At 35.2% G+C, this 14,903-nt stretch overlaps 1 protein-coding gene across 27 annotated transcripts in view; it reads right to left on the bottom strand.

The window, feature by feature from the left end:
* Positions 1-5,037: 5,037 nt before the first annotated feature.
* The window catches only part of LOC117327766 (androglobin-like), a 125,451-nt gene continuing 115,585 nt past the window's right edge, over positions 5,038-14,903 (bottom strand). For 25 of the 27 annotated variants that reach the window (XM_033884924.1, XM_033884925.1, XM_033884922.1 and 22 more), the window contains 8 exons: positions 14,354-14,416; positions 13,873-13,984; positions 12,867-12,896; positions 11,579-11,793; positions 11,371-11,466; positions 10,659-10,894; positions 9,889-10,072; positions 5,038-6,691 (listed from right to left, as the gene is read on the bottom strand). In XM_033884924.1, the coding sequence (XP_033740815.1) occupies positions 6,485-6,691; positions 9,889-10,072; positions 10,659-10,894; positions 11,371-11,466; positions 11,579-11,793; positions 12,867-12,896; positions 13,873-13,984; positions 14,354-14,416 (1,143 nt within the window). In that variant the 3' untranslated portion in view covers positions 5,038-6,484. The remainder of the gene's footprint in view (positions 6,692-9,888; positions 10,073-10,658; positions 10,895-11,370; positions 11,467-11,578; positions 11,794-12,866; positions 12,897-13,872; positions 13,985-14,353; positions 14,417-14,903) is intronic. The other 2 variants (XM_033884915.1, XM_033884910.1) reach the window with 2 other exon arrangements.

Below are 14,903 nucleotides of genomic sequence, written 5' to 3' on the forward strand. Positions count from 1 at the left end.
ATAGGAATACGGCGTATTGTATGGTTAACTCAAATATGTTTTCAAAACAAAACAAAACTTGACACGCATATTTAGTAAACTTGGTAAAGGATCACGTAGGTTTTGAAAACTGTCGTGTAATATAAACTATTGAAAAAAGTCTGTAAGAATCTGCATGTTAATCGTTATATTAATTAAAGACCCCTATTGATAATAAATGGCGTTGTCCTCTCATATTCAACGCATTGAATCATTCTGGTTTATAGGTTCACTTACTTTTAGATTGTCATCCTGAAGTCTTCACTGACGACTTTCCAAACAGTTCTCAACTCGGGAGTCCAATTAGCTTGATAGACAGAATAATATGAACCAATCAAAACCTATGTAACAAACTAAATGAGATCTTATAGTGTAATATACCAGATGTGATGACAAAGGATGTACCCGTAGGTCAGAGGTCATAAGCCTGGAAGGTTTTAGGAGCCAAAAATAGAGACCGGTTAATTGTGTCGGATTTATGTACTTTCCTGTCAGCCCGAGGCCTAAATCTTTTCACTATTCGTAAGGTCCCTGCAGTGATCATGGTAGTGATGTTGAATAAATAAATTAGATAACTAAATATCAAAATTGTCAATATTATCAAAATTGTGAATAGACTCAAGGTCATGTAGCTGACCCTTTGTGTAAATATGACTTAACACATTCACCTTCAGCTGACGAGTCACAATACTTGTTTATATTTTACCGCCAACATAACTCTGTCTGGGTCACAATAATCATCCTCCCTAATCCCTATACTCAGAAATATATATGTTTTTGCTGTACTTGTAGACCGACGTATGTACAAAGACCAATCAGTGTGGTTAGCCAACGCCCAACGGTCAGTGACCAATCTGTGTATAGTTAACCAATGGTCAGTGACCAATCTGTGTATAGTTAACCAATGGTCAGTGACCAATCTGTGTATAGTTAACCAATGGTCAGTGACAAATTTGTGTATAGTTAACTAATGGTCAGTGACAATACGACATTGTGCAGAAGGCCAATGATCAGTGACCAATCTGTAGTTAGCCTACGGTCATGCAGTGACCAATGGTAAGTGAAAATTGGACCAATCCGTGAGTGTGATTAGCCAACGGTCAGTGACCAATCAGTGTGCTTAGCTAACGATCAGTGACTAAAATGTGTATAGTTAGCCAATGGTCACTGACCAATCAGTGTGCTTAGCCAATGATCAGTGACCAATCAGTGAGGTTAGCAAATGATCAGTGACCAATCAGTGTGCTTAGCCAAGGATCAGTGACAATCAGTGTGGTTAGCAAATGATCAGTGACCAATCAGTGTGGTTAGCAAATGATCAGTGACCAATCGGTGTGGTTAGCAAATGATCAGTGACCAATCAATGTGGTTAGCAAATGATCAGTGACGAATGTGTATAGTTTAGCCAATGGATGCTAACGAAAAGTGACCAAAGCGCGTTAATTAGCGAACGAACAGTGACTAATATGTATGGCTTTACCAATAGACAGTGACAAATCTATGTGGCTTAGCCAAAGGACAGTGACCTAAGTGTATGGACCAATCTAGGGCTTATCCCATGGACAGTGACCAAAGTGTATGGACCAATCTTTTTGGATTAGCCAATAGACTGTGACCAATCTATGTGGCTTAGCCAAAGGACAGTGACCAAAGTGTGTGGACCAATCTATGTGGCTTAGCCAATAGTCAGTGACCAATCTATGTGGCTTAGCCAATGGACAGTGAGCAAAGGGTATGGCTTATTCAATGGACAGTGGCCAAGCTGTGTGACAGCCAATGGACAACGATCAATAATAATGTGTATGGCTTAGCCAATGGTCAGTGGCCAATGTACATCTATACTACATAGAAATTGGAATCAAAGACACTACATCGATCTTTATTTAAACGTAATCGACACGGACAGCTAACTACGTTGTAAAATAAATATAGCGATTTCAATTTCCAAATTGCTTATTTTCTTTTTCTACATATTGTAGTAACATCCTTGTTCCCCCTACCTACAGTTTTCTTCTTTAATAGACGTCACCTTCTGACGAAGTTGCAAGTTGACGAAGATTATGTACGACAATGTTATTTCGACTTAAGTCACACATGTTCAAAGCTTGATATGCCTGATGGTCACGTTTTCTGGATTGCATCCAGCTTTGTATGGTGACTGCCATCGACAAAGCAGAAAATGAACTCTATACTTAGTTCATATTTTGCCCGCAATTGAATTACTGTTTAAATCGGTTTTCTCTTATTGCGTTTTCATTCTAGGAAGTTGGTCGACAATTTACACAAACCATCACAGGGAATTGTAATTTGTCCACAATTACACAAACCACCTCGGGGAATTGTACCTTGTCCGCAATTTACACAAACCACAATTGGGAATTGAAAACGGTCAACAATTTACCTCATCTACTTTCCTACTTTCATACTATGTAGCACCAATACATTTTGTATACTATGTTGTCAAAGAATAACCTGAATTTAAGAGCTAAAATAAAATAATAAAATAATTGTCAATTAGTTTTCAGAACAGTTGGAACGATGATTAGAGTAATTGTCAATGAATAGTCAGAACAGTTGGAACGATGGTTGAGTAATTGTCAATGAATTGTCAGAACATTCAGAACGATGTTTAGATAGAATAAATTGTCAGACCTTTTGGAACGATGGTTAGAGTAACCAATGAATCATCACAACAATTTAACAATGGTTAAATAGAGTAATTATCTATGAACTGCCAGAACATTTGGACGATGGTTATTTACAGTAAAGGAATTGTCATAACATTTAGAACGAATTTTAGATAATGTAAATGTCAGAACAGTTGGAACGATGGTTAGTAATTGTCAGTGAATTGTCAGAACATTCAGAACGATGGTTAGTAATTGTCAGTGAATTGTCAGAACATTCAGAACGATAGTTAGTAATTGTCAGTAACTGTCAGAACAATTTAACGATGGTTAGTAATTGTCAGTAACTGTCGGAACAATTTAACGATGGTTAGTAATTGTCAGTAACTGTCAGAACAATTGGACGATGGTTAGTAATTGTCAGTAACTGTCAGAACAATTTAACGATGGTTAGTAATTGTCAGTAACTGTCAGAACAATTTAACGATGGTTAGTAATTGTCAGTAACTGTCGGAACAATTTAACGATGGTTAGCAATTTTCAGTAGCTGTCAGAACAATTTAACGGTGGTTAGTAATTGTCAGTAACTGTCAGAACAATTTAACGATGGTTAGTAATTGTCAGTAACTGTCAGAACAATTTAACGATGGTTAGTAATTGTCAGTAACTGTCGGAACAATTTAACGATGGTTAGTAATTGTCAGTAACTGTCAGAACAATTTAACGATGGTTAGTAATTGTCAGTAACTGTCAGAACAATTTAACGATGGTTAGTAATTGTCAGTAACTGTCGGAACAATTTAACGATGGTTAGCAATTTTCAGTAGCTGTCAGAACAATTTAACGGTGGTTAGTAATTGTCAGTAACTGTCAGAACAATTTAACGATGGTTAGTAATTGTCAGTAACTGTCAGAACAATTTAACGATGGTTAGTAATTGTCAGTAACTGTCGGAACAATTTAACGATGGTTAGTAATTGTCGGAACAATTTAACGATGGTTAGTAATTGTCAGTAACTGTCGGAACAATTTAACGATGGTTAGTAATTGTCAGTAGTTGTCGGAACAATTTAACGATGGTTAGCAATTTTCAGTAACTGTCGGAACAATTTAACGATGGTTAGCAATTTTCAGTAACTGTCGGAACAATTTAACGATGGTTAGCAATTTTCAGTAACTGTCAGAACAATTTAACGATGGTTAGTAATTGTCAGTAACTGTCAATGACTTTAAATCAATCATGATTTGATGTAAGGTTGATAAACGGTTGTCAATGACTTTAAATCAATTCCGATTTGAAGTAAGTTTGATAACAAAAGGCCCATGGGCCTTAACGGTCATTTGACTTTAAAGACCCTTATACTATTGCAGTACACATACTCTGTAGCAAGTATAGTCGCACTGTTGAACATGGCGGCCATCCTGGATTTTTGACTGACTCAAAAATAACAACACTTGATCAGGACCATCTGATGATCATTTCAGTTTTTATGAGGCTGAAAAATAACAACACTTCGTAGGCTCCCGTTCCTTAACATCTTCACCTATTTCCAGCTCAATGTCACTAGTGGAACTGGAGAAGAATTTTAAAATGTGTTTTACAAAATGGCTGCCATGATGGTCATCTTGGATTTTGAACCGACCCGAAAAATAACAACACTTGATTAGGACCATCTCAGAATCATTTCAGGTAAGTTTGAGCTGAATCCCACTGATGAAACTTGAGAAGTTTGAAATAGGTGTTGTTCAGGAAAACCATGATTGTGCAATCATATTACAAAATAGCTGCCGTCGCTGCCGTGTCAAAGTTTTTATGAGGCTGAAAAATAACAACACTTCGTTGGCTCCCGTTCCTTAACACTCTCATCAATTTCCAGCTCAACTGCATCAGTGGAACTGGAGAAGAAGTTTAAAATGTATTTTTCATGCGGGCATGGCGGCCATCTTGGATTTCTGACTGACCCGAAAAATAACAACACTTGATCAGGACCAGCTCAAGATCATTTCAGGCTATTTTCAGCTCAATCCCACTGTTGGAATTTGAGAAGAAGTTTGAAATATGAAAAGTGTTCGGGTCAGATGACCTAAAAAGTTTGTCAAAGGCTATAAGTCAATCTTAACTTGATGTAATTTGATAAAGGCTTGTCAATGACTTTAAGTCAATCCTGATTTGAAGTAAACTTAGGTTGATAAAAGCTTGTCAATAATCCTGATTTGAGGTAAGCTTAGGTTGATAAAAGTTTGTCAATGACTTTAAGTCAATCCTGATTTGAAGTAAACTTAGGTTGATAAAAGCTTGTCAATGACTTTAAGTCAATCCTGATTTGAAAATCAGTACCTATAGAAAAAGAACTATCAAACTTTGACTTAAGAAATAACAACTGAGATCAAATTTCAAAACATTCAATAATTTATTGTAGAATTTGTATTTTACATTGCTGTTAGCAGATATATGAATACTTTATTACAAAATATTATAAACTCTGACTTTGTTGTGGCTCGAGACAAAAGATTTTTTTAGACATTGAGAATTGCAATATTCACACAAATCATTCTACAACATCTGTGACAATAGCAACATCAGAAATTCCTTTAAAATTGTGAATGTTTTGACGTAAAACACTTAAGTGTTAACAAATTAAATTTTCAAAAATATACAAATGAATAAATCTAAGCATTTTTTGCACATACAGTAAAATCAATCTTATAGAAGTCAATCACAGTTTTGTACATAAAGCTTGCATCCAAATTTCTGCAATATGACAAAAAGAAATATATAAAAGTAATATTGAGTAGATGGAATGAATTCTTTCAATTTTTGCTATAAAAATAGAACTTTGATTTGCAGAAATCTGCTTAGACATCAAGATACACTGACAACATGTAAGTTGACATGACAACATTGACCAGACAAGGGGCAGGACGGACATTATGTAAGGGCCACTTGTGATCGATATGAACCAGTGGAAGGACGGATTTATCTCATATAAATGAACTGTGCATCAATCGAGTTACACAATGGAAATACATGGAAATAAAAACTGTATTATGGCTAATTAACTAAGTTGATATGTCATATTGTCAAAAACAGATATCAAACAATGTCAACTATTCAATAATGCCTAAAATATATCATGGTTAATACAAACTGTAATTTGAAAAGTTATAAATTAAAGGTAATGTTTGTCAATTTGAGCCAAAATTGGAAATAATGCTGGCATGGAGGCATAAAACTAAACAGAGCACTTGTAATATGCATTCATTCCAATATTACACATGTTCACGCATATTTACAATCACAGTAACAGGAATGTTGATATGTAAGCCACAAGGAGGTGCAGTCAACAGATTTACCTAAAGCCTCACAACAACTACCTGCTTTAGAACAGAGTTTACACTATACATGTAAAAGTCTTTGTTGTATATTACAACTGATATGTATTCATTGGTAGACTCCTCAAACTTCCATGCTTGTCGAGTGGACAGAACAATTCTTTGATATATTAAACAGATATATGTACATTAGATACTTTACACTGCACTTTGTGCATTTATCACAGATATGCATGTAATACATTTGTTTTAAAACAGCTGCAGTTTCACATTTGGACTATTGATTATGCAGCAAACCTATACCTAACATTAATTATCAGTCAGAAGTCAATATATACAGGACAAAGTGGCAAATCAAGTTGAAAAATAATATATTAATATTTACAGTAAAGATGTGCAGCTGTAAAATAAATTCCATTTCCAAGTTTACAGCAATATTTAAAATGCTCTTAAGAATGAAAGACGTCACTGTAAAATCAATTGTTTATCCTATATTGACTTTCTCATCATTTCTTCTTTTTGCCGCCTCCTGGACTCTTTGCACCCTTTGCACTCTTGTTTCTACCCTTGGGTGATTTGGAGGTAACCTCTGCTGCCAGCGCAGCCTCTTTCTCAGCCTCAGCTTCCTGTTTCTTGCGTTCTTCATCAAGGAACTTTTGTCGGAAGGCCTCTCTAGGTTTATTAATTCCTTCCCTGGCTGTGTCCAACATAGCCTGTGTAACATAAAAACAGCTCAGTAAAATGTGCAATACATCAGACTAGAGACATCGAGAACTAGAAAATATCCTAACTATAGTACAGTCTTCCTTAATAACTGATAGTGAAGAGATATGGATATTTAAAACAGTAGATTTATAGAAAAAAGTTTCAGCTTTCAAAAAGGGATAAAATCATACAATGTGGTATGATTATATTATAATTATTAAAGTCCAATTTTTTCTTAATATACAGCTGTCCATTTCATATAATCTTTACTCACTTTCTCCATATATGGTTCATGTATGTATTCATGATAAGCTCCTCTTAAAGTCATATTGTTTTTCATTACACTCTCATTTCACATGAAAAATTACCTTGATCTCATTTCAGGCTTATATATCTACATGTATATATGAAAACGATGTACCTGACTTTTCTTGTGATAGTCTTGAGGGACCGTTTATTTACATTTTGGCTCATACAAATCAATAGGTGTACTTTAATCAATAAGCTTTGTTGTGCCAAGACAATTTTGATACCTAGTACAGTTGTACTCCAAGTTTATCTTTAATTTTTAACTTAGACAGATTGTTTCTGCAGAAAGATTGCTTTGTTATTATCCCATTTCTCTGAATATCACAATGTTATCACAATGTTTCTTTGACAAATATAACATGACTTTAAGAGGAATACATTGCATAGATGATGATAAAAGTATACATGCAGCTATGCTGTTCTAAATATATATAGGAGACCAGATTTATAAGCCTATAGGTATTGGAATCATCACGTGTATATTACAGTAAGAGAAACCTAAAAAGGATAACGTTGTGAAACATGCTGTGTATCTATGTATATACTGTGGCATGTGAATCTGTAAACAAAGAGATAAGTCAACATGTGTTAGTACAATGTGAGGGGGTTATTATAGGAAAGTAAAACAGACAAAAGAAATCAGTATTCTAAACATTGTATATTATTACATTAACATGCATACCCTTTATCTCATATACCATAACCATACTCCACCAGTAAATTAAAACTTAAAATAAAACACCTCCAAAACATTAAATTAATTTTCAAATGTCAAAACTTCAACATATCAATTAACACATTGCCAAAAAAACAAAAAAAACAACAAAAAAACAAAAAAAAACCTAATCCAAATTTCCGATGCACAAAGCAGGTTCCCATCACACAGTGTAAAATTAAACTGTCACCATACATAAGACTAAAGCATACTAAACTGACTAACGATGTCATAAAAGGTTAAATAAACCCAGTATGACACACACACTAACAATTTCTACTTGGCAGACATTTTGCTGCGCTTTCTCTGTATAATAAATTTCTGCCGATATTGTTCACGAGCCAGTTGAAAGGCATCTCTTTCATCGTCAAGACATTCCTAGAATAGAAAAGGAGCAAAAAAAAGAGGAAGAGGTTATTGCAGGGAGAAACACAGCACACAGAAAGGTTCTGCTACCACAGGATGTAATACTGACTCTCTATATCAAAACAGAGACCTATACAAGTAGGTATCAAAGTAAAACATGTTTCTTCAAACTCTGGGACTGGAAAAGTTATAGCTGTTAATTTACTAAACCTAGCTGGTGCCATCATTTTATGAAAATAACCATTTTTACTTGCACTTAACAATTTTGATCTTGAAACAACTCTGAGCCTTGATAAATATTTGCTAATATATTTATATTTACAATAAACAAAACTGTGATAAATATGTTTTACTGCTTCAAGTTATAAATGTGTGTATCACCTGTAATTTACAATAATGTAAATGACAGAAATGGCACTATTACACAAGTAATAATTATCCTGTAATCATTTGCTAAGTCTAAACAGAGACACAGCTAATTCTTTGTAGTGACCCTGTCAGCTAAGACTTAGTAAAAAGTGAATTTGTTGACCCTAGACTATAGTGACCTTGTCAGACTAAGCAGTTAGTCTGTTGACTCTAGACTATAGTGACCTTGTAAGACTAAGTGAGTATTGACTCTAGACTATAGTGACCTTGTCAGACTACGCAGTTAGTCTGTTGACTCTAGACTATACTGACCTTGTAAGACTAAGTGAGTATTGACTCTAGACTATAGTGACCTTGTCAGATTAAGCAGTTAGTCTGTTGATTCTAGACTATACTGACCTTGTAAGACTAAGTGAGTATTGACTCTAGACTATAGTGACCTTGTCAGACTACGCAGTTAGTATGTTGACTCTAGGCTATAGTGACCTTGTAAGACTAAGCGACTGTTGACTCTAGACTATAGTGACCTTGTCAGACTAAGCAGTTAGTCTGTTAATTCTAGGCTATAGTGACTTTGTCAGACTAAGCGAGTGTTGACTCTAGACTATAGTGACCTTGTAAGACTAAGCGAGTGCTGACTCTAGACTCTAGTGACCTTGTAAGACTAAGCGACTGTTGACTCTAGACTATAGTGACCTTGTAAGACTAAGCGAGTGTTGACTCTAGTGATCTTGCAAGACTAAGCGAGTGTTGACTCTAGACTATAGTGACCTTGTAAGACTAAGTGAGTGTTGACTCTAGTGATCTTGCAAGACTAAGCGAGTGTTGACTCTAGACTATAGTGACCTTGTAAGACTAAGCGAGTGTTGACTCTAGACTATAGCGGCTGTCAGCAAGAATTGGGATGATACATATATACCACCGTAGATTGTTAACAGTTGTATACAAAGGCAGTCCTTTTACAACAATGATGTATCCCTTTTCTGACCCTTCCCCAGACTTGTTATAAATCACTTATCCAAACTAACTAACCTCTACACAAGTCAAAGGCAATGTCTGTATGTCTTTATTTCTTGTATAAAGACATGCTGAGGCTTCATTATTTTGGACCCTAGTTATTTACATGTCAAATTGTATAAAGCTGCAAGCTGTTGATTATATATATTGAAGAGATATATTTAAGCAGCATGAATATGTGGAACATGTAGATGACTAATAACAATGAAAAGCTTGCAATTCTAACTGATCAGAGCACTTCAAACTCTATATCTCATGTACTGTTGTATTAGTACAGATCTAGTCATTCTTATGTATAAACATGCCAGGTATCAAGCACAGCAAATAGGTAGCGAACAAACCATACAAGTCAGGTGAGAGTGAAGGGATTGTCAGATAAAGGATTGTGTAAGGAAGGCCATGCACTCTGGCCACATCTCCCCAGCATACCTGTAGGTCCTCACACTGCTCAAGCTGTTTGATTTTGATGTTGTTCCTCATCTGTTTGTCCTGTTCTCTCCAATTCTTCACCTGTTCCCTGAAGGCCTTGTATTCTTCCACCTGTTGTTTGTTTTCCTCCTCTCTTCGTTGGATCTCCTCCTCATCCAGGTACCGTGGCTCTCCATTCGCCTTCCTGTAACAAATAATCTTCAACTATACATCAAATTTTTTCAAAATGTAATTTTGCTACGTTTGACTGAACTTCTAAGATAACTTTAACCATTCTATGGCCATATACTTACATTTTCACCTCAAAATGTTGTTATCCTTCTGGAAAGTGAAAATAAGTCACTCCCATTTTAATCCCTTTTCCTTTACAACTAGATCTTCATAAATTTCACTTCATGAAGAAAGAATTCCAAAAAAGGATATTTCATCGGTACGTTTTTGGAGGGAAACTAATCAATTTGTATTAGGGGAAGGAATATATTGTACATGTATGTATATGTATATTAAAAACAACTATATGTAAATTCTGGACAGTTTTCATCATAATCTAATAGTTCCTTAAAAATGTATCCTTTGGAATCTATCATCATATCACATCAGCTTCATTATAAACACAGATTAGTGACAGAGACGAACGACAGAGACGAGCGACAGAGACGAGCGACAGAGACGAGCGACAGAGACGAGTGACAAAGACAAGTGACATAATTTTGAAATACCTCTGTTCAGAGAAATATGCATGTTTGGATGAAGGAATATGATGTACTGACCTGAGGAAAGGGGTGATATCCAAAGGAGGCAGAATTTCCTTGGGTGTTGGGGGTGGGGGTGGCTCCAAGGTCAAAATCTCCTCCTTGTCTTCGTGCATAGAAAGAGGGGTCTGAGGAGGTGGGATCTCAGCCTCTGACTCCGGCTTATCCTCGCCTTCCTTCACCTCCTCCTCATCCTTGTCAGGGTGAAGTTTGATCAGATGGGTGTTCAAGTATTTGAGGCGGGACTGCAGAGCCTGATGAGGTTCAAAGGAGCATATAATATTCCACTTATTTCAAAATCTAATTATTTCCTATCGAAAAGATTTTTTAAATTGTTTAGTATAATTCAAGCATTCATGATTAGGTTTAAATTTGAAATTAACACATAGTTAAAATATTTGACACATAAGTACAATTGTGAAAATATTTGATGCATAGGTATAATCTGATTAAAAAAAGAGGCCAATGGGCTTTAAAAGTCACCTGAAAGTCATACTTGTATAGTTGACGATATTTTGTATACAGAATTTAACACATTTGACCCCTGTGACCTTGACTGGCCCAATATCATGACCTTTAGCCTCTTGGTTATTAAGAAGAAGTCGAAAATGTAAATTGTTCACAATGCACAACAGATGATCCTGGTCAAAAGATGATCACAATAGGTCACTTGAGACTTTATCAAAGGTGACCTAAAAGTAGACCAATTTGATTTCAAACCTGTCCGTACCTTGGCCGCTCTGCCTGGCTCAGCGTTCTCCCATGCTTTCTTCATGGCTCGTATCTCATCTGCACGCTCTGTGTCTTTTTTAACCTCGATGTCCTCCTGCCCACATAAAATCCAACCATCATTGAATACCATGCTGTGTTTATATTAGGTAGGTATTAAGTAATTGTCAAAAAAAAAAAATCTATGTGAAAACAGATCCTAAACTTACAAAGGAGCTGGCATCGCTGACCACTCGTAGTGTCCAGTGAGGTTTGGTCATGTCAAATGCCTGAGATGGAGGCCTTGATCCCTTCTGATCCTTGTCTTTATCCTTCCCTCCTTTTTTATCTGTTTTACCTCCCTTCCCTCCTTTCTGTGTGCTACTAGATGCTGCAGGAGCTTTCTCCTGTTTCGGGGGAGATGGTGGCCGGTCTTTATTGGCAACTGGTGGAGATACAACATTGAAGTCTTAGTCACATTGAACACACAAGAAATTATATGCGTATAAAAAAATATATATCAAAATGCTTTTTAAGAGGAGAAAAAAGGAAAGTTTAGAGATAATTTTAGACAAAAGAACAATTTAAATTATATTTTCTTTAGAGTTGAAGACAGATTTATTAGACTGTGCAACTACGACAAAACAAAAACATGGCTGTTACAGGAAGGTGATTGGAAACACAAACTAGTTAAGTTCTTTAATTCTACCCAAAACCAGAAGAATCTATAACACATTGAAAAATTCAAATAAAACTTTTAAAAAATGAAGTGGTATGTCAAACTAGCACTTTTTCCTATTTGCACGTTGTAGATTTAATTTCCCTCAATCATACTAATTTATTGACAGTAGACATTAATTCTATGATGACTTCTGATCCAACCAAATCAAGAATAATGATGACATTTTTAACATCAATCTGTTGTCACAAATATGTACATGTTTATGTAGCTAGTAATGAGTATACAGTGACTATTGTGATACATGCTGTGTGATAAACTTTGTGGTGAGTGCACTGTGGTACAGCTATCTCACACAGAATATAAACCTCAGTCAAGTTGTGTAACACAGTGTGTTGTGTGCACCCATTGGCTAGTCCTTTCAGCCAATCATAACTGAGATAGTGGTTCTGATCACACACACAAGCAGTGACCATACTGGATGCGTGATACTTGCATGCACCGTAACCTCAAGCATCCAGGCATATTTTGAGAAATCCTTCTCCCAAAGTTATATCAGTACACTGATTTATACAAATTATATACAGATATATTCAGGTATACAACTGTATACTACTTTATTCTAAAAATATATTAATTAAAAAAAAACTTTAAGTAAGATATTAATACTTAGTAATATATATGATATGGGTTGTAAAGAATTAAGATAAAAATGTCTGGTGTTACATTTTATAAATTCTGAGGGTATAGTTCCCGACAAAATTGAGTAAAAAGTCTACCTGATTTACCTTGGAAAGACTACAAAAAACACCTAGTACGATCACTATACAATCACTTACTGTCTTCATTTGGAGGCGGTTTGAAGCTTACTGATGAAAAGACAAATATAATCTAGGTTTTATTGGAGAGGCATGCAAATATTTCTCCCTTTTCACAGAAAGCTAACTGAAGGAAGAATCCTCATTAAATCTGCCAAACTTGACCAGAGTAAAGATGATCATTTCTGTGATAAAGGCATGAGTGTGGAAATGAACATAAAACATGCTAAAATGAATTTTTTTGCTGAAACAATATTTTACAATGTTTCCAATTAATTTGAATGACTAAATTATAGTGAAAACTTATAAAGCAGGCACAATTGAATAGTATGTCCAACAGGAAAGAATTACAGAAATGGAGTTGGTCCTTATGTGAAATATTCATCAACTACACTTTTGTTCAAAGTTGGGTTTTATCACATATATCAATTCATAATTCATATAGGACTAACAACAATTAATGAGTGTTAATGACAATATCTACTAAGAATGAGAGCATGACCCTTGTGTATAATGACACAGTGTGACCTTTGTAAAAGGTCAGGGTTATAACCTTGATATATAGAATTACAGATATGAGTTTTAAATAAAGAACTTGGACATAGCTTTTCTGGTCAATAAGACGACATACCTGTGGGATTATTGACCAATGAGAATCTGCAGAACTGTCGGATTATTGACCAGTGAGAAACTGCAGAACTGTGGGATTATTAGGTTGGTTATGAGCAACTACAGAACTATTATGAGACAATAAGGAACAATGAAACGGAAATTTAATATGAGACAAGGAACAAATGAGGAAAAATGGGGCAGTATATAAGGGATGGTGGAACACAATAGGCAAATGGGACACAATAGGATGATGGAAAACAATGGCCAAAATGAGGTTCAATATAGGATAGTGGAACAAAATGGTCGAACAGGATACAGAAGAAGAGTGGAACACAGTGGGAAATTGGGAAACTTATAGGATGGTGTTACAAAAGGAGGTGAGTAATGAGGAGTACAAGTCTGTGGCTGTCACTACCTTTAAGTTCGTTCTTTTCTATGTCCTTGAGCATCTGTACAAATATCCAGCTGCTCTCACTGAGGGGCCAACTATTACGCATCACTGTTGCTTGGATGATGTACTTATGGGGCTGAAACATACACAAATACCAATCAGATGTTTGTTAATTACTGTATCACCAATCAACCAATCAAATTCTTTGTTACATCACATCAACTTAGTAACAAAGTACACCCAATGAAAACAAATCATGCAATCTCACATGCAATATTTGAACTAACACCACTATCATCTATTTAACATTTAAAGATGATTTCAAATTCAGAATATTGTGACATTTATACATGCAGATTAGTGTTAAATATGTGCTAGATTTCTTGCTTGCTTTTTGTTATTCACAGCATTGTAAAATAGCTTTAAATTTAGATATTTATAATTTTAGTAGATTTTTGAATCTTAACAGTTTTTGTTTTTCATCCTTTTACAACTAGAATGCTACCTTCAAATCTTTTTCATCAATTTCTCCATCACTCACTCCTGCATCGGAATGCCTGCTTCCCCGCTGGAACAATATGACACACCACATGACAAATTACCTCGTGCTGTTTCCTACACCATGCATACAAAGTCATGCATTCCAACATGTTGTTCATGTTCCATTTTGTACTTTGAAATTAGATATTTTCATGCATAACACTGGCATTAATATATTCTGAGTGTTATACTCAAACTCTACATGCGGTTATTCTAACATGCATCCATTAAACAGCACACCAAACATATTATAGAATATACGAATCTGATCTTACACAGATCAATCTACTGTAAACATTTATATCTGAGCAGCAATATGAATTTAGGAAACACTGAGCTTATTGCAATTGCTAATTAATATCAATGGGCTTACTGCAGACTAGTTATATCAAGTATAAACTTTTTTTGTTACATACATCAATAAATTATACCAATACATCACTGCAATAAATTTAAATTTGCTTATGTGTTAAAATTAAAGTATGCTGAAATATATATGTTAACAGTACCGGGGT

Source organism: Pecten maximus, chromosome 5 (assembly GCF_902652985.1).
Source record: "Pecten maximus chromosome 5, xPecMax1.1, whole genome shotgun sequence".
Lineage (NCBI taxonomy): Eukaryota > Metazoa > Mollusca > Bivalvia > Pectinida > Pectinidae > Pecten > Pecten maximus.